The sequence below is a fragment of the Medicago truncatula genome, chromosome 1, assembly GCF_003473485.1.
Source record: "Medicago truncatula cultivar Jemalong A17 chromosome 1, MtrunA17r5.0-ANR, whole genome shotgun sequence".
NCBI lineage: Eukaryota > Viridiplantae > Streptophyta > Magnoliopsida > Fabales > Fabaceae > Medicago > Medicago truncatula.
This window is the reverse complement of record NC_053042.1, coordinates 35,506,390-35,525,932: the sequence shown is the minus strand read 5'-3', so window position 1 is coordinate 35,525,932 and position 19,543 is coordinate 35,506,390. Positions and strand designations below refer to the sequence as shown.

The 19,543-nt window shown below is 37.6% G+C and overlaps 1 protein-coding gene across 1 annotated transcript; it reads left to right on the top strand.

Moving 5' to 3' along the window:
- Positions 1-6: 6 nt before the first annotated feature.
- LOC11431269 (protein SPIRRIG) lies at positions 7-19,039 on the top strand. The gene is made up of 19 exons (XM_003590521.4): positions 7-760; positions 1,748-1,817; positions 1,920-2,005; positions 3,561-3,696; positions 3,794-3,850; positions 4,143-4,322; positions 4,662-4,853; positions 4,990-5,055; positions 6,402-6,516; positions 6,632-7,794; positions 8,008-8,707; positions 8,782-8,884; positions 8,977-10,088; positions 10,185-11,835; positions 11,972-15,055; positions 15,339-15,647; positions 16,213-16,519; positions 16,619-16,765; positions 17,224-19,039. The coding sequence occupies exons 1-19, from the start codon at positions 579-581 to the stop codon at positions 18,400-18,402; spliced, it is 10,839 nt and encodes a 3,612-aa protein (XP_003590569.2). The 5' UTR covers positions 7-578; the 3' UTR covers positions 18,403-19,039.
- Positions 19,040-19,543: the final 504 nt, after the last annotated feature.

Genomic DNA, 19,543 nt, shown 5'->3' with positions numbered 1-19,543 from the left:
TAACACCATACAAGACTCATTTTAAATTAACAAAATCTAAGAACGAACCAAAGGGTGAAGCAAGCAATATTGAAATCGAAATTGAAAAAAATTGATTAAATTGAAGAACATAAAAGTACTTGTGGCCGTCCAAAACGCGATTTCTTTTATTAAGCACTTATTTTATTTTTCTTCACCTAGTACCATTTTTCTTTCTCTCACCATTTTTATTACCACCTTATAGTTTCACTCCGCATTCTAGGGCTTCAATTTCCCTAAACATTTTCCGAAATATTTGAAAATATTAGATTCATCCAAACATTTTTTTTTAAAAAAATAAAAAAAAAATTATCGGAGAAGAAGAAGAAAACTCGAAATCGCGTAGATCGATCTTATTACTTGTCAACATTTTCACCATTTTTGATCGAAACGCGTTTTTATGCAGCTGCGATTATTGCAGCTTATTTGATTTTTTGATAATTGATTGATTTTGAATGGTGTTTTCTTTTTCCCTTTTCGGAGGGAGGAAGGGAAATCGTTGGATCTGGTGAATGTTGATGAGAATAATCGAATGAGAGAGTTTTTGAAGGATCTGAACGATGAAATGGGTTAATTTGCTTAAAGACTTTAAAGAGAAGGTTGGTTTTACTCAATCGTCGTCTGCTTCGTCGCAACCACCGTCTGCTTCTACTTCTGCTGCTGTTTCTCCTTCTCGTGGTGATAACATCAACAACAATGCCTTCTTCTCAGCTTCGCAAAGCTCTTCTTCATCTCCCAACAGGTTTATATTTATCTATTTTTGCTTTTATTTTCCTATTTTTAACTTGATTTTCCTCTTTATTTTTATGCGATTGAGGTTTTAGCGATGGAATTTTGTGATGATTTGAGTATGCATTGGCTTTGATTTGTGAAAGATTAATAGAATAAGTTGCAATTGTAATTTTTGTTATTTCAATCCAGAAAATGATGAAATAGATTTTGATTAGGGCAAATGTAGACTTGTCTGCAGTTCAATGATCCTTTGCTAGTTTCCATTTGCTGATATTTTTCTTCCAAGCTAGGTTTAGTTAACGAAAGGGCGGAAAAATCCCGGTAGTTGAATTTGGAGTGCTTGCTCTGTATGCATGCGGATTTTATGTGTTTTTTTTACCGTGTTATGCACAATTCGCGGTGCATTTGTCTTCCGTTCTAGTATTTTAGTTGCGAACTAGATTAACAACCCCATAACTTGGTCATATGTTTAGTTGGATTTTTCGATTTTGTCGGATTCTCCAACTGCATTTCTTTGAATGCGTTTTTCGCTTTACTAAATATACTGCTAATATGGTAGTTACATTCCATTTTGGAACTGGTGCCTTGTGCACATATAGTAGTTATTTGTCGGTTATGGAAGCGTAACTGCAAGGTAAGTAATCGTTGCATCATGGGTGCGTCAATCAGGGAATCGGGTTTTGAATTTTGGATCATTTGCTTGGATCCTTCTTTGTTTTTATTCTTTTATGACGCCATAATGGTCAGGTTTATTGATTAGAAGATTTAAATTACAAAATGTTTTGAATGATGAAAATAAATCACTTATTTCTTTCACACATCCATTCATCAGTCAACATGCAAGCTGCTGTATAATTGTTAATTATTTTATTGCAACATGGCATGATTGATGGATTGTAGAAAATGTCTTGCCTTGGTTTACTGATTGGTCTATTTACTCTATGCTAAAATCCTTTTACCTGTTCATCTTATCTCAAGTTATTTTGCTTTAAATCAGGGACAGACATGAGCTGGAATTGGATTTCAAGAGATTTTGGGAAGAGTTTCGGTCATCCAGCTCTGAGAAGGTTCGTATCATTGTTTGGTTTCTTTGATGATCTAATGCATGTCTGTCCTGCATTGTTTAAGGGGATTAGGAGTTGCTAATGCTTAATCTCGTTTTGTTGCAGGAAAAAGAAGCGGCCTTGAATTGGAGTATAGATGCTTTTTGTAGATTAGTAAAGCAGCAGGCTAATGTAGCTCAGTTAATTACCATGTAAGGAAACAATTTCTCCTTAGCTTCATTGCATTTCTGTACATGCCTTAATCTACATGCAACTTGATTGCTGTGAATGTATGCCCGTTCATGGTTAGATTCACTGTGAAAAACTGAACCGATCTGAAAAGTAGTTCTAGAAAATTGAACGGAACCGAACTAGTTATTTGGTTCAGTGCACTTATCTCTATATTTCAAACCAAACTGGTTTTCTTATAGAGAAACAAACAGATTCTCACAACCCACTTATGTTGGCCTGATGGTGTTGGCTTGGGACCTTGAAGTGTGCTCCTCCTCAAGGTCTCAAGTTCGATTCTCCCCGGTGCCAATTTGGGTGGGCTAGTTTAGCCTCTTCAAAAAAAAAAAAAAACGGATTCTTACTGCTGAAGTAGTTCAAGCACTTGACTCTACCTAATCTTTAATAGTCGAAAGATATGGTCCCTGCAACTGATTAAGAAACACATTCAGCAAAGAAGTTGAATGTGATTTACTGCTTTGTTGACGTCATATTTTTATATTGGTTAACACCATTTTTTCCAAAGGCAAAATGTGTTTACTAAAAATTTCGAATTTTATATTGCTGGAATTCTGATATTGCAAATAACAGGGAAAAAAATACTGACCATGACAAATGAAACAACACAATTATCATAGTTGGTAAGAATTATTATCAGATAAACACTGACCAACATAAGTGAGGCAAAGTATTGGATCGGGCTTAAATACAATAATAATGAATACATGTTGAGCGATGTAGGAACAAGGCCAGGAAGCACAAAGCGTATTGAGGCTGTTGTTGATCAACACGAAGCTTGAGACAGTAGCAAGTGAAGTTACAATACTCACTCGAGTTAGATTAGTGTTTATTGACTCTATCAGTTCAGTTCTTTCGGTTAACGTTCTGAACTGAGTTTAAAGCTTCAGTTAGTGAATTGCGTGTAAAAGGCTAGGTTGGTTCACAAACTAACATCAATAATTCATTTCTTTACAGATAGGTTCAGATCGGTTCGATAGATCAGTTCAGTTTTTTGGTTTAATTCAAAAGTCCTAGCCATTATTTAGAATTATAATCTAAACAACATTAGACTATAAGTTGTAAGAGGCAAAATGTTTTTCCTGTGTATTTGCTTTATCTGTCTATGGGGCAAAATGTTACTTAAGCTCTTATCTGTCTTGTTGTTTCACTTGGAGATAAATAATCATTCATGAAGGTGTAAATGATGATATGCAAAGTTGTGCACTTAAATTGGAAGCCCTCTTGGTGATAATATGAATTTTAAATCTGTGGTTGATGCACTTTGTGGGCCAGAAGGTCAAAAGCATTTTATAAAAATATGGATGGTATTTTCAATTGAAGGCAAAAAACTGTCACATTCCTGCTATAGTAGATTTAAAGACACCATTATCATAAAAATAAACTTTAGATCTGGTTTGTGTCTTATTTCTTTCTGACAATTTTGAAAAAACACGGATTGTATATTTTGAAGAAAAAAATGTTATCCATGTTGGCATTGGTGTTTGCTAACCGACTTTTAATAATATTAATGGTGAACAGGTTAGTTGAAACACATATATTCTCTTTTGTTGTGGGACGAGCGTTTGTAACCGATATAGAGAAGTTAAAGATCAGCAGTAAAACAAGATCTTTGGATGTTGCTCAAGTTTTGAAGTTTTTCTCTGAAGTCACAAAGGTTTGTCTTTGACATTTCTTTCTTGGGATGAGTATTGTTGCTGCTCTTTATTTTGTTTTATCAATTAAATTTTGTTGATAGATACTCTTCTGTGCAGGATGACATCAGTCCCGGAGCAAATTTATTAACGTCAGTGGGAATCCTTGTATCTGGGGTATGCTTCTTAAAAGATTTAGTGCCAAGTCACCATATTAGGAACAAAACACAGTTGTGTTTCCATCTGACATCTGTTGTTTGTTTGATGGAAGTCTCAGTTTAATTAATATTTCCGATCTTTGTCATTCTTTTACTGTAGTGTTTAAATCCATTAGTTTTGTTGTTTAGTGTGGTAACTGCTTGGGGTTGCTGTATAACCATTGGATAGTTTTTCATGATTGTAGTATCATACATTTGTCATTTTTTCTCATGAACACTAATTCGTAGTTTTATTGCGTATTTTTTTACAGCCTATTGACAAGCAATCTCTACTCGACTCCGGAATATTTTGCTGTCTAATCCATGTTCTCAATGCCCTTCTTGATCCTGATGCAACCATTCAAAGGCCAAATAGTACTACTGATCACGAAGAACGTTTGGTCTTACAAAAAGAATATAATGTTGGTGTTGGGCAAAACCGACGGCTTGAGGTTTCTTTCTCCTCATGATATATGTACCTTGTGTATCTCTTTCGTGTTTTTGCACATGTTGGATGGCACACAATTTTATCTTAAATTAGTTTTACATTTCCTTGTTTATGACAAACTTGTGCTTCACAAGTTGTGGATGAAATGAATTTATTAACATCTAATGGGAGACTTTAATCTTATGTTACTGTCATATAAGATCTTAAGTCGCTCGAGTCCAAACCCTCACCATATAAGACAACCATAAAAACATTATTTCATTATGAGTATATAACTGGGATAATCCAGGTCCCATTTGTACATTTTTTTTAAATTTGCATTTCAATCTATTTTCTTATGTAGGTAGAGGGAAGTGTCGTGCATATCATGAAAGCACTAGCAAGCCATCCATCAGCAGCTCAGAGTTTGATAGAGGATGATTCACTTCAGTTGCTTTTTCAAATGGTTGCCAAGGGATCTTTGATTGTTTTCTCTCGTTATAAGGAAGGACTTATTCCATTGCACAACATACAACTTCATAGACATGCTATGCAGGTAAAGTGGGGTTCACTTGTCTGCTGTTGAAATAAATTTTGAAAATTTTATAAATGTTTATGATGAGTAGTTTGAGCTGATCCTATGCTTCTGGTGTTTAATGTTCGTGCCGCTGCCGCTGTTTATATAATTTTAGATACTCGGTCTTCTTTTGGTAAATGACAATGGAAGCACAGCCAAATACATCCGCAAGCATCTCCTGGTATGTCATTGACTTTCAAATCTTAATACTGTTTGAAAGTAACTTGTCTTACAAAACCGATCTTACACTTTGTTTATAGTGTAGTTTGTGTTCAGCTTTTGGTACTTTAATTGCAGAATAGCATATAACAATGTTCAACATTAATGATGGGCGAGTTTGTGTGGTTCTAGGATTTGAATTTTGTTATGAAAGATCTGCGTTGGTTACTTTCTCTGTCATTATAATCCAAAATTAAGTGAAAGCCAGTGTGCAAAGCCATAGTTGTTGCAATTTTCATGTAAAGGTCAAGTATATTCTGTTTTATGATGGAAATGTGAACTTGCAAAGCTTTAGGGAAGTGCAGGATAGAAAAACATATGAAGTATAAACATGTGGCTGGGGTGCTTTCTATTTTGGCTTGGGAAAAAGTTATAAAAATTCAAAATAATTGGATTACAAAGGCTATAGGAACATCGGTACATTCTGTTAAATGGTTGATTTTGTTTTCTTATCAATTTATTCGCTCCTCAATGAAAAGACAAGGCTATCTGCTTATATATTGGAAATGCGAACCTGCAAAGTTTTAGGGAAGTGCAGGATAGAAAAACGTATAAAGTATAAACATGTAGCTGGGGTGCTTACTATTTTGGCTTGGGGAGAAACTATAAAAATTCAAAATAATTGGATTACAAAAGTTATAGGAACAACAGTACATTTTGTTAAATGGTTGATTTACTTTTCTTATCAATTTGTTCACTCTTCAAAGAAAAGACAAGGCAATCAGCCTATATACAGGCATGTACAAAATAGAACTTATATAGCCTAGTTCTTTATTAACAATCGACCAGATTAGAACTTGTACAGGCATGCCTTCAGCTACCAATATTATATGTTTCAACATATGAGAAATGCCAGGAGCACTCTTTTTAACACTCACTCTCTTATTGGATGAAACACATGTGGGTCTCACCACTTTAGGTGGGATCCATTTCCAAAGTGTGAGACCCACATGAGTTTCATCCAATAAGAGAATGAGTGTTAGAGAGAGTGTTGAAAAGAGTGTCCATAGCACTCCTCTTCAACATATATCTAGTTATCATAATCATGAAGCAACTTAACATCAGCACTGAATTTTTTTCTTGCTTAACCAAATAAAGTTTAGGTTGCAAAATTTTTGCTACCACCCGACAACTCTAGAGGTTCATTGAAGTCAGTCCAGATCTTAATGAACTAGTTAATTTTATGTTTGAAAATATCCACCTACTGATCATATTAGATGGTGTACAGGTCCTCATCTGAAATTAGTGTTCATATGAGTCATTTTATGAATTTCAAATTAACCCTTAATGCACCTTTGCTCAATGCAGATAAAAGTTCTTTTATTGGCTGTGAAAGATTTTGATCCTGATTGTGGAGATTCTGCTTATACCGTAGGCATTGTTGACTTGTTACTCAAGTGTGTTGAATTGTCATATAGGGCTGGTAATTTTCTAATTGTTATATACTTTCAACAGTATCATTGTCTAAAGGCTGCTTGAGTGTATTCCCTTTTCCCATTAATGCTGGCTAGTTCTAATTTCTTAATTTGATTTTTCAGAGGCTGGTGGTGTCAGACTACGAGAGGATATACATAATGCCCATGGATATCAATTCCTTGTTCAATTCACACTAACTCTTTCCAACATGACAGAAAGTCAGGGCTTTCAATCCATTCCTTTTGATGAAGACAAAGATGTTGCTTCAGATGGGTCCCAAAATAGCAGAGGACAAAATTTCAATGAACAAGAAAAGTCTTCCATTCAATATCTTTCACCCACTCTGTCTAGGTTGTTAGATGTTCTTGTTAGTCTAGCCCAAACTGGGCTAGACGAGTCTCCACCTACATATGGAGGTAAGAGTTCTAAATCTTCTCAGAGCAAGGGTGGTGGTCATAGCAAAAGTCGGACCTTATCCAGTGATTGGCTTGGTGATGAATTATGGGAGAAGGACAATGATAAAATTAAGGACCTTGAAGCAGTCCAGATGTTGCAAGATATTCTCCTCAAAGCCAGTAACCAGGAGTTGCAGGCCGAAGTATTAAATAGACTGTTCAAAATTTTTTCAGGTCATTTAGAGAACTACAAGTTGTGTCAACAATTACGCACTGTTCCGCTTTTAATCTTAAATATGGCTGGTTTTCCTTCTTCTTTGCAAGAGATAATCTTGAAAATTCTTGAGTATGCTGTGACTGTAGTAAATTGTGTTCCTGAGCAAGAGTTACTTTCACTTTGTTGCTTATTGCAGCAACCAATAACATCAGAGTTGAAGCAGACAATACTTTCTTTCTTTGTAAAACTCTTGTCCTTTGACCAACAGTACAAGAAAGTTCTGCGTGAAGTTGGTGTTTTGGAAGTTATGTTAGATGATTTGAAGCAACACAGGATTTTAGGTCCTGATCAACAGAATGTTAACCTCAACCTACCAGAGAGAAAAACTAGCTCAAGCAGCTTCAAGAAGCATATGGGCAATAAGGATGTCATTATTACTTCACCCAAGCTTATGGAATCTGGTTCAGGGAAGTTTCCTATTTTTGATGTTGAAGCTACCATTGGTATTGCTTGGGACTGCATGGTATCTTTGTTGAAGAAAGCTGAGGCCAATCAAGCTTCATTCCGCTCTGCTACTGGTGTGACTGCCATGCTGCCTTTTTTGGTGTCTGATATACATCGTCCAGGGGTTCTCAGAATATTGTCATGTCTTATAATTGAAGATACCTCACAGGTTTGTAGACACATTTTATAAAATTTACAATTTTTAAATTTTGACTGTTTGTGCGTATTAGCTTATACAAAACTGCTATTAGTTAGATAAATATTATCCTTGAATGTGCTATTTGTCTTGGGGGTGCATACGGCCTTTAAGGTTACTCACTTTGCTTATTGCTCACTTGAAATCATCAAGATGATTACCTTCTCTCATTATTACTTTTTCCAGGCTCATCCTGAGGAGTTAGGCGTGTTGGTTGAAATTTTGAAAAGCGGAATGGTGACCAGTGCTTCGGGATCTCAGTACCGGCTTTCCCATGATGCAAAATGCGACACTATGGGAGCACTGTGGCGTATCTTGGGAGTTAATAACTCTGCTCAGAAGGTTTTTGGTGAAGCCACTGGTTTTTCTCTATTGCTCACAACACTCCATGGGTTCCAAAGTGATGGTGGAGACTTGGACCAATCTTCATTGAGTTTTTACGTAAAGGTTTTTACCTATTTGTTGCGTGTTGTAACTGCTGGAGTGGCTGACAATTCTGTTAATAGAATGAAGCTGCATGCAATTATATCGTCACAAACTTTCTTTGATCTTCTGTGTGAGTCTGGCTTACTTTGTGTGGAGCATGAAAAACAAGTCATCCAGTTGATGTTAGAACTTGCTCTTGAAATAGTTATTCCACCTTTCTTAGCATCAGAAGGTTTGATAAAACCAAATGCAATTGAGAACGAGTCTTCTCAGAATCTTTTATTGACTCCGTCAGGTCCAATTGATCCTGATAAAGAGCGAGTTTACAATGCTGGTGCTGTTAAGATTTTGATTCGTTCATTATTGATGTTCACTCCTATGGTGCAGTTAAAACTTTTAGACTTAATTGAAAAGCTGGCTCGTGCTGGCCCCTTTAATCTCGAAAGCCTCACCTCAACAGGTATTTTCTACGTTGTTTACTTCATTGCTTTTATTTGCTATTCTTGATGCTCACTGTTTTCCTGGTATCTATAGGTTGTGTGGAACTTTTGCTGGATACAATCCACCCCTTTCTTTCGGGTTCATCTTCCTTACTCTCTCGTGCATTGAAGATTGTGGAAGTCCTCGGTTCTTACAGGTAGGGTGCATATTCTTATTGGCTGCTCTCTAAAGTTAATACATTCATTTCCCCTATTAATATTTGAATTACAATACATTTCTGTTGATTAGGCTATCTGCATCTGAACTTCGTACGCTCATCAGATATGTTATGCAAATGAGGCTGAAAAATTCTGGTCATATAATTGTTGAAATGATGGAAAAATTAATTTTGATGCAAGACATGTCCTCAGAAAATATCTCTCTTGCACCATTTATGGAGATGGATATGAGCAAGATTGGGCATGCTGCCATTCAGGTTTCGTTGGGTGAAAGATCATGGCCTCCGGCTGCTGGTTATTCATTTGTTTGTTGGTTCCAATTTCAAAATTTTTTGAAGTCACCATCAAAAGATACCGATCCTTCTAAAGTTGTCCCTTCCAAGAAGCGCTCTGGCCCAAATGGACTGCAGGAGAGACAAATCTTAAGGATTTTTTCTGTTGGTGCTACTAATAACGATGATGCAACCTATGCTGAACTTTATCTCCAGGAGGATGGCATTCTTACTCTTGCAACCAGCAATTCTTCCGTCTTATCATTTTCTGGTTTAGAACTGGAGGAAGGAAGGTGGCATCACCTTGCAGTCATTCACAGCAAACCAAATGCTCTTGCTGGACTGTTTCAAGCTAGTGTTGCATATGTTTATCTAAATGGGAAGTTAAGGCACACTGGGAAGTTAGGATATTCACCCTCTCCACCTGGTAAACCATTGCAAGTCACAATTGGGACATCAGTTAACAACACGAGAGTTAGTGACTTAGCATGGAAACTACGCTCTTGCTATCTTTTTGAGGAAGTGCTTACACCCGGCTGTATCTGTTTCATGTACATACTTGGTAGAGGATATAGAGGGCTTTTCCAGGACACAGATCTTCTACAATTTGTACCTAACCAGGCCTGTGGTGGTGGTAGTATGGCCATATTAGATTCTTTAGACGCTGATTTGACTTTGGTTGCTACTGGTCAGAGAGTGGATGCTACTAGCAAGCAGGGAGACCTAAAGGCAGATGGAAGTGGAATTGTCTGGGATTTGGAGAGACTGGGAAACCTTTCTTTACAGCTTTCAGGGAAGAAACTCATTTTTGCCTTTGATGGAACTTCTACAGAATTTATTCGATCTTCAGGTAGTTTTTCAGTCCTCAATTTGGTTGATCCTATGTCAGCTGCTGCGTCCCCTATTGGAGGTGCGTAACTAAATTTATGAAGTTACATCTTTTGTTTCTTTTTCCTGTCGGAATTTGTTTCTTCAATTAGTTTTATTGACATTTTTGGAGTTGCAGGTATTCCACGTTTTGGACGTCTCTGTGGAGATACTTACATCTGCAAGCAAGATGTAATTGGAGAGACTATCCGTCCTATTGGTGGGATGGAACTTGTCCTCGCTCTTATTGAAGCTGCAGAAACTAGAGATATGCTGCATATGGCTCTGACTCTACTTGCCTGTGCACTTCACCAAAATCATCAAAATCTTAAGGACATGCAAACATATAGGGGATACCACCTGCTTGCGCTTTTTTTGCGTCGCAGAATGTCATTATTCGACATGCAATCTCTTGAGATCTTTTTTCAGATTGCTGCCTGTGAAGCTTCATTTTCTGAACCCAAAAAGTTTGAAATTACCCAGATTAACTTGTCTCCCGCTGTATCACCGCAGGAAGCCAGTCTTGAGGATAATTTTTTGTCGAAGTTTCATGATGAGAATTCTTCAGCTGGGTCTCATGGAGACATGGATGATTTTTCTGTACCAAAAGATTCATTTAGTCACATTTCTGAGCTAGAAAATACTGATATTCCCGCAGAAACTTCAAATTGTATTGTCTTGTCAAATGCGGACATGGTTGAGCACGTCTTGTTGGATTGGACATTGTGGGTAACAGCCTCAGTTTCAATCCAAATTGCATTACTTGGTTTTCTTGAAAACTTAGTGTCTATGCATTGGTATAGAAATCATAACCTTACAATTTTGCGGCGAATCAACCTTGTCCAACATTTACTAGTTACATTGCAAAGGGGTGATGTTGAAGTTCCTGTCCTTGAAAAATTGGTTGTGTTGCTTGGGGTCATTTTGGAAGATGGGTTTCTATCTTCTGAGCTTGAAAATGTGGTTAGATTTGTGATAATGACATTTGATCCACCAGGGTTGACTCCACAACGTCCAATTATGAGAGAGTCAATGGGGAAACATGTGATTGTCAGAAATATGTTACTAGAGATGCTAATTGATCTGCAAGTCACAATTAAATCGGAAGAGTTGCTTGAGCAGTGGCATAAAGTCGTTTCTTCTAAGTTAATTACATATTTTCTTGATGAAGCAGTTCATCCAACAAGTATGAGATGGGTGATGACTTTACTTGGTGTGTGTATTACTTCCTCTCCAACATTTGCTCTTAAATTTCGAACCGGCGGAGGTTATCAAGGTTTGGTTCGGGTGCTCCCCAGTTTCTATGATTCCCCGGATATATATTATATTTTGTTCTGTTTGATGTTTGGCAAGCCAGTTTATCCTAGGTTACCAGAGGTCCGTATGTTGGACTTTCATGCCCTTATGCCAAATGATGGAAATTATACGGAACTTAAGTTTGTAGAATTGTTGGATTCTGTGGTTGCTATGGCGAAAACTACTTTTGATAGAGTAAGCATGCAGTCAATGCTTGCCCACCAAACTGGTAATCTTTCCCAGGCTGGTGCAAGCCTTGTGGCTGAGCTTGTAGAGGGAAATTCAGACATGGCTGGTGAACTTCAAGGAGAAGCTCTTGTGCACAAGACCTATGCTGCTCGCCTTATGGGTGGAGAGGCATCAGCTCCTGCTGCTGCAACTTCTGTCCTAAGATTTATGGTTGATCTAGCTAAGATGTGCCCCCCTTTTACTGCTGTTTGTAGGCGTCCAGAATTTCTTGAAAGCTGCATTGACTTGTATTTTTCTTGTGCAAGGTTTGTTTTGAGATGACCTCTCGGTATCTATTTTGCATTACTTCTTAGATTTCTTACCTCTATTCATAGGTTGCTGCATACATTACATTGCATGAAATGAGTCCTTTTTATTGAACAAAAGCTTTTGTGCTTCCAGGGCTGCACATGCTGTTAAAATAGCCAAAGAACTCTCTGCAGTGACGGAAGAAAAAACCTTCAATGATGGTGATGATACCTGCAGTTCCCAAAATACATTTTCTAGTTTGCCTCTGGATCAGGATCAGTCTGTCAAAACGTCCATTAGTGTTGGTAGCTTTCATCAGGGGCAGGTAAGTTCAAGTTCTGATGATATGGCTGCACCAGCAAACTCTAAGGTTGGTGAGAAATCAGACAATAACGTTACTGTAACTGCGCCAGATTCAAATGTTACTGTAATTGAGCCAGAGTCAAAGAAATCTGTTCATGAAGATACGCAAACTGTTCAGAGCTTGGATGGTGATAATGCTGATCAGGGCTCTGTCTCATCTAGTGCACATGAGTTTAGCTTTCACAGTATCAAAGGCAACTTGGACATTCAACTGCCAACAGATTCCCATAGTTCTGCATCGTTTGCTGTTCTGGATTCTCCCGTTTTTTCGGAAAAGTCCAATTCTAGAACTCCTCTTACACCTTCTTCATCACCAGTTGTTGCGTTGACATCTTGGCTTGGAAGCTCAAGCCACAATGAAGCAAAATCTCCCTTAACTCCTACTCCTTCCTTCAATTCTTCAATGTCTGCTGGGGATTTCGATTCAACTTCAAACCTGAAGTCTAACTTTCAAGAGCCATCTGCTGCAAATGCTTACTTTACGGTAACCTCAAAGCTGCTTTTGGATATAGATGACTCTGGATATGGTGGTGGTCCATGCTCTGCTGGGGCTACCGCTGTGTTAGATTTCATTGCAGAGGTGCTTTCCGATTTTGTGACAGAGCAGGTGAAAGCATCACAGCTAATAGAGATCATCTTGGAAAGTGTTCCTCTATATATTGATAGTGAATCTGTGTTAGTTTTCCAAGGACTGTGCCTTGGGCGATTTATAAACTTCCTTGAGAGGCGACTGCTGCGTGATGATGAAGAAGATGAGAAAAAGTTGGATAAGATTCGCTGGTCATCAAATTTGGATGCTTTGTGCTGGCTGATAGTGGATCGTGTATACATGGGTGCTTTTCCTCAACCTTCAGGGGTACTGAAAACTCTTGAGTTCTTGTTGTCGATGTTGCAATTAGCAAACAAAGATGGTAGAATTGAAGATGCTGCTCCTAGTGGAAAGAGGCTCTTATCAATTGCAAGAGGAAGTAAGCAACTTGAGGCTTATATACATTCAATTCTTAAGAACACTAATCGGATGATATTATACTGCTTCCTCCCAAATTTTTTGGTCAGTATAGGGGAGGATGATCTCCTTTCGCGGTTGGGTTTTCTCGGGGAACCTAAAAAGAGACTGTCCTCAACTTCATCTCAAGATGATTCAGTTATTGATATATACACTGTCTTGCAATTATTGGTTGCTCATAAAAGAATAATATTCTGTCCCAGCAATACCGATACAGATCTTAATTGCTGTCTATGCGTGAATCTAGTATCTCTTCTCTGTGATAAAAGACATAATGTACAGAATATTGCTATTGATTTGTTCAAGTATCTTCTGGTACATAGGAGGGCTGCGCTAGAAGACTTGCTTGTTTCTAAACCTAATCAAGGGAAGCAACTTGATGTACTTCATGGTGGTTTTGATAAATTATTGACTAGAAGTTTATCTGAGTTTTCCGAGTGGTATCAGAATACTGAACAGATTGTGAATAAGGTATTGGAGCAGTGTGCTTGCATTATGTGGGTGCAGTATATTGCAGGATCATCAAAGTTTCCAGGAGTAAGAATCAAAGGGATTGAAGGTCGTCGAAAGAGGGAAATGGGAAAGAAATCTCGAGAAGCTGCAAAATTAGATTTAAGGCACTGGGAGCAGGTAAATGAGCGAAGATATGCACTAGATTTAGTTCGTGATGCAATGTCCACTGAGCTGAGAGTTGTTAGGCAAGATAAGTATGGATGGATTCTGCATGCTGAGAGTGAGTGGCAATGCCATCTTCAGCAACTTGTGCACGAACGAGGGATATTTCCACTCAGTAAATCCTCTCTGACGGAAGAGCCAGAATGGCAGCTTTGTCCAATTGAAGGTCCGTATCGAATGCGGAAAAAACTTGAGTGCTGTAAACTTAAAATTGATACTATACAAAATATTCTTGATGGACAGTTTGAATTAGAGAAACCAGAATTGTCTAAAGGAATAGTTGACAATGGTCCTGATGCATCCGATTCAAAATCTTATTTTCCACTGTTGACTGATGGTGGCAAACAGAATAGTTCTGATGGTGAGCTGTATGGACCTTTCTTTGATGATAAGTTGGAGAGTGTTAAAGATGCAGTTTCTGAGAAGAATGAGTGGAATGAAGACAAGGCGAGTAGTATGAATGAAGCAAGCCTGCATTCTGCCCTTGAGCATGGTGCCAAGTCTAGTGTAGTATCAGTCCCAATAGAAGAAAGCACACTAGGAAGATCTGATATGGGATCTCCGAGGCAATCTTCTTCTGTAAAAGTTGATGATTTTAAGATTGCCGATGATAAGTCTGATAAAGAAGTGCATGATAATGGTGAATACTTAATCAGACCTTTTCTGGAACCTTTGGAGAAAATAAGATTTAAATATAACTGTGAACGGGTTGTAGGTCTTGACAAACATGATGGTATATTCCTAATAGGTGAATTCTGTTTGTATGTGATTGAAAACTTTTACATTGATGACTCCGGCTGCTTTTGGGAGAAGGAATGTGAAGATGAACTCTCAGTCATCGATCAGGCTTTGGGTGTCAAGAAAGATGCTAATGGCAGTTTAGATTTTCAATCCAAATCAACTTTGTCGTGGAGCACAACAGCTAAATCATTGGTTGGTGGCAGAGCATGGGCCTACAGTGGTGGTGCATGGGGAAAGGAGAAAGTACATACCAGTGGAAATTTACCCCATCCTTGGCGCATGTGGAAGCTTGATAGTGTTCATGAGATTTTGAAGCGCGATTACCAGCTTCGACCCGTTGCTGTTGAAATATTTAGCATGGATGGATGTAATGATCTTTTGGTCTTCCATAAGAAAGAGAGGGAAGAAGTTTTTAAAAATCTAGTTGCAATGAATCTTCCACGGAATAGCATGTAAGAGTTATTTCTTTTGGCTTTATTGATTTGTTACAACATATTTGTCGCCAGTTTTGTGTTTTTTATATTTCTAGCAAGTAGCATAATGCTTTTAACTTCATTGCTGGTTTGGAACTTGGGCATTTATGCTGCAATATTGATGATGAATTGTAACATAAAATCTAAAGATTGGAAATATGTGCTATCACTCAAGCTCTTCCTTCTTTAGATGCTTTAGTGTTGTAGCATATGATTGCTTGTTTGCTTTGTTTTTTTAATATTGTTGTCTACATTGTATCAGGCTGGACACAACTATTTCTGGATCATCAAAGCAAGAAAGCAATGAGGGCAGCCGTCTTTTCAAAGTAATGGCAAAATCCTTTTCAAAAAGGTGGCAAAATGGAGAAATAAGCAACTTCCAATACCTCATGCATCTCAACACCTTGGCAGGACGTGGATATAGTGATCTTACCCAATATCCAGTCTTTCCATGGGTCCTTGCAGATTATGAGAGTGAAAATCTTGATTTGTCTGACCCAAAAACATTCCGTAGGCTTGATAAACCAATGGGCTGTCAGACACCGGAAGGTGAAGAGGAATTTATAAAAAGGTTGGTCCGTACGAATTGATGTCAAGTTCTTGTCGCATGTTTCAACTTGTCTTTTACTATATATTTTTTTTACGAGAAAATTTAATGCATTTCATTTAAAAAAAGAGTAGAGATACAAGATGGAATTCGAATGAAAATACGGAAACTAGCATGACATGGAGCTACCCTAGCTAAACTATGAGCAACTTCATTGGCTTGTCTCCTAATAAACCTCACATCACTGGCTTGTTGGTGCCTACTGTCTTTTATTATATATGATGTGTTGTTTGCAGTTATTACCTGGGGATTATTGGCACAAATATTTTAATGAGTTTCTTGAAGCATGTCGATAAAATAAAATTTGTATACATTCACAAACCGAAAAAATTTATAAACAATAATATCGTGGAAGGAGGCATTAGAACAATTTTTGTATTTGCAGGAAACTTATGGTTTTCTACACTTACCGTTGGTTAATGTGTTATCATTATATCATGGAAAAACTTGATATTGTAATCATGACACCTTATCTTGTAAGATACTTTACCTTCTGGTACATCTCATTTACTTTATTATTTTTTATTAGATATGATAGCTGGGATGATCCAGAAGTTCCAAAGTTTCACTATGGATCTCATTATTCTAGTGCTGGCATCGTCCTATTCTATCTCCTCCGTCTGCCACCATTCAGTATTGAGAATCAAAAGCTTCAGGGCGGCCAGTTTGACCATGCTGATCGCCTTTTCAATAGTGTAAGGGATACTTGGTTAAGTGCCGCTGGGAAGGGAAACACATCTGATGTGAAGGAACTGATTCCAGAATTCTTCTATATGCCCGAGTTCTTGGATAATCAATTCAATCTTGACTTGGGAGAGAAACAGTCCGGCGAGAAGGTTATACTAGTGCACTATATTATTGCTAATTTAAGTCTTCAAGAACCAAAATGCAGGTTAAGTTACTAGTATATTTAACCGCTTTCGTTTTTCTATTAGGTAGGGGATGTTATGCTACCTCCGTGGGCGAAGGGTAGCGCTCGAGAGTTCATCAGTAAGCATAGGGAAGCTCTTGAATCTGATTTTGTCTCAGAAAATTTGCATCACTGGATAGACCTAATTTTTGGATATAAGCAGAGAGGGAAGGTGTGTATTTCATTTTGCTATACAGATTCTTGTCACCAATCTTGTTTGAATGATCTCGTAATTACTGAATCTCATTATTGTATTGCTTAGTTTTATATTTATTTTTATTGAATTTTTGCTCTTCAAAGACTTTACGTCGAGCATAATTATTTTTCATTTGGTTGCAATAACAAAAAAGGCTTTCATTTTAAAAAAGTAGTTATTATTTAAGTTTTTTTAGTAGCTTCACATAATCTGAAATCTGATTTGAATTTTATTCAAAAGCTTAATCAAACACCATAAAAAAGTTTTAAAGCATTTCCACATTTATTGATGATCCTGTCAAGAAATATGTTTTTGACAACCTCTCAAAAAAAAGAATATTGTTTTTGACAGATGCGCTAATTTCACGCCCTTTCGATTCCAGAAATATTTCATCTCTTCTGTTCCTAATATCTACTTTCCTGTACAATGGGCAGGCTGCTGAGGAATCAGTCAATGTGTTCTATCATTATACTTATGAAGGGAGTGTAGACATAGATTCAGTTACAGATCCTGCCATGAAAGCATCCATTTTAGCACAAATTAATCATTTTGGTCAGACACCAAAGCAACTGTTCCTCAAAGCTCACGTGAAAAGGCGAACTGACAGAAAACTTCCTCCCCATCCCCTTAAACATTCCAGTCATCTTGTTCCGCATGAGATCCGCAAAAGTTCTTCACCTATCACTCAAATTGTCACTCTTTACGATAAAATTCTCATCACAGGAATTAACAATTTGCTTAAACCAAGAACATATACCAAATATGTTGCTTGGGGCTTCCCTGATCGTAGCCTGCGATTTTTGAGCTATGAACAAGATAGACTTATTTCAACACATGAAAATTTACACGGAGGTCATCAAATTCAGTGTGCTGGTGTTAGCCATGATGGTCAGATTCTGGTTACTGGGGCAGATGACGGCCTTGTTAATGTTTGGAGAGTTAGTAAATTTGGGCCCCGGGCCTTACGTCGCTTGAAGTTGGAGAAGCCACTTTGTGGGCACACAACCAAAGTCACTTGCCTTCAAGTATGCCAGCCTTACATGCTTATTGTGAGTGGATCGGATGATTGCACAGTTATTATATGGGATCTGAGCTCGATGGCATTTGTACGGCAGCTCCCAGAATTCCCAGCACCGGTTTCAGCAATTTTTGTTAATGACTTGACTGGAGAGATTGTTACAGCAGCTGGTATTCTTCTAGCGGTTTGGAGTATCAATGGGGATTGCCTGTCAATGATCAACACATCACAACTGCCTTCTGACTCTATTCTCTCAGTGACGAGCAGTAGATTTTCTGATTGGCAGGAAACAAAGTGGTACGCAACAGGCCATCAGAGTGGTGCTGTCAAAGTGTGGCAAATGGTTCACTGCTCTGACCCAGATAGCTCTCTCAGCAAATCAGGTGCAAGTGGGTTCAGAGTGTTAAACCTTGGTGCAAAAGAGCCAGAATACAGATTGATCCTACGCAAGGTACTCAAGTTCCATAAGCATCCGGTTACTGCTCTTCATCTCACAATCGATCTGAAGCAGTTATTAAGTGGGGATTCAGGAGGGCATTTGCTTTCCTGGACACTGCCTGATGAGAGTCTGCGAGGTTCATTAAATCAGGGGTGAAGCCTGTGAATGATAATTAATTGTGCTGACTTTGGCTTTTGACCAGCCTTTATTGTTGAATCCTAACATTGGCTTCTGATGGATCTCAATTGTTGAAAGACGGGTTCATGTTCCTAATTAGCGAAAATTACAAAAGAATGCTGGTCGGATTGAAACAGGGCAAACAAGGTTGACAAAGAAAAGACGAGACCACACCACATGCAGAGAGCTAACTAAGCTTTATGCGTGAAGAATACCATGTGTTCAATTTGTAGGTGAAGCATCAATCAGTGAAGAAAGCTGGGTGCTAAGTGGAAAAGGAGAAAACAAATGTTGCCTGCGGTTTTGTATTTTTGGTGACTGGCGGACAATATTTTGATTTTGCCAAGAGAGATCTTCTGTTCTTTCTTTGATGTACATATGTGAAGCAGCTTGTAATGTTGTGTATTTAAGTTGTATAGTAAAAAAGGCAAGTCGTTAAGTGGAATGTGATTGAAATGATAGGCCTTGTGAGAGGTATGGTTATGGGACTGTTGGTGGGATGACTATAATATACTTTTAAGGGAAATTCTTTTTCCATAGTGACATTGGGGCATTTATTTTAATGTGCCCCTAAAAGTAAAGAAAGAAACTAAAAGGTCATTTCCTTTGATTTTCACATTGTCTGAATATTTCCTCATTTTATTTGCCTGTTTTTTCTTTTCTTTAGGTGTCGACATATATATTTTATTAAATGGGATCACAAGGGGAACTTCAGTATAAATGAAAAAACAAATAGATGGAAAAATATATACTCCCTCCGTTCCTTTTTAAGTGTCATTTTTAGAGAAAATTTTTGTTTCTATTTAACTGTCACTTTCAAAGTTCAATGCAACATTAAATGTTATTTTACCAATATTATCCTTAGTTATTTATTGCGAAGAGATAAATATATGAAATGAGATATAAATGAATAAGGTCATCATAGTAAAAGTATAGCTTATTGTATCAAAAGTAGTATTAATTTTTGATTATCTTGGTTTGTGTAAAATGCTAAAATGTGACAATTAAAAAAGAACGTAGGTAGTAGTTGTCAAATGTTTGTTGTCTCGCATTTACGGTTCTAATGGAACAACTAAACTTTATCTCGTTAAGTGGATTCGGTTACATGACAATGAGAGTA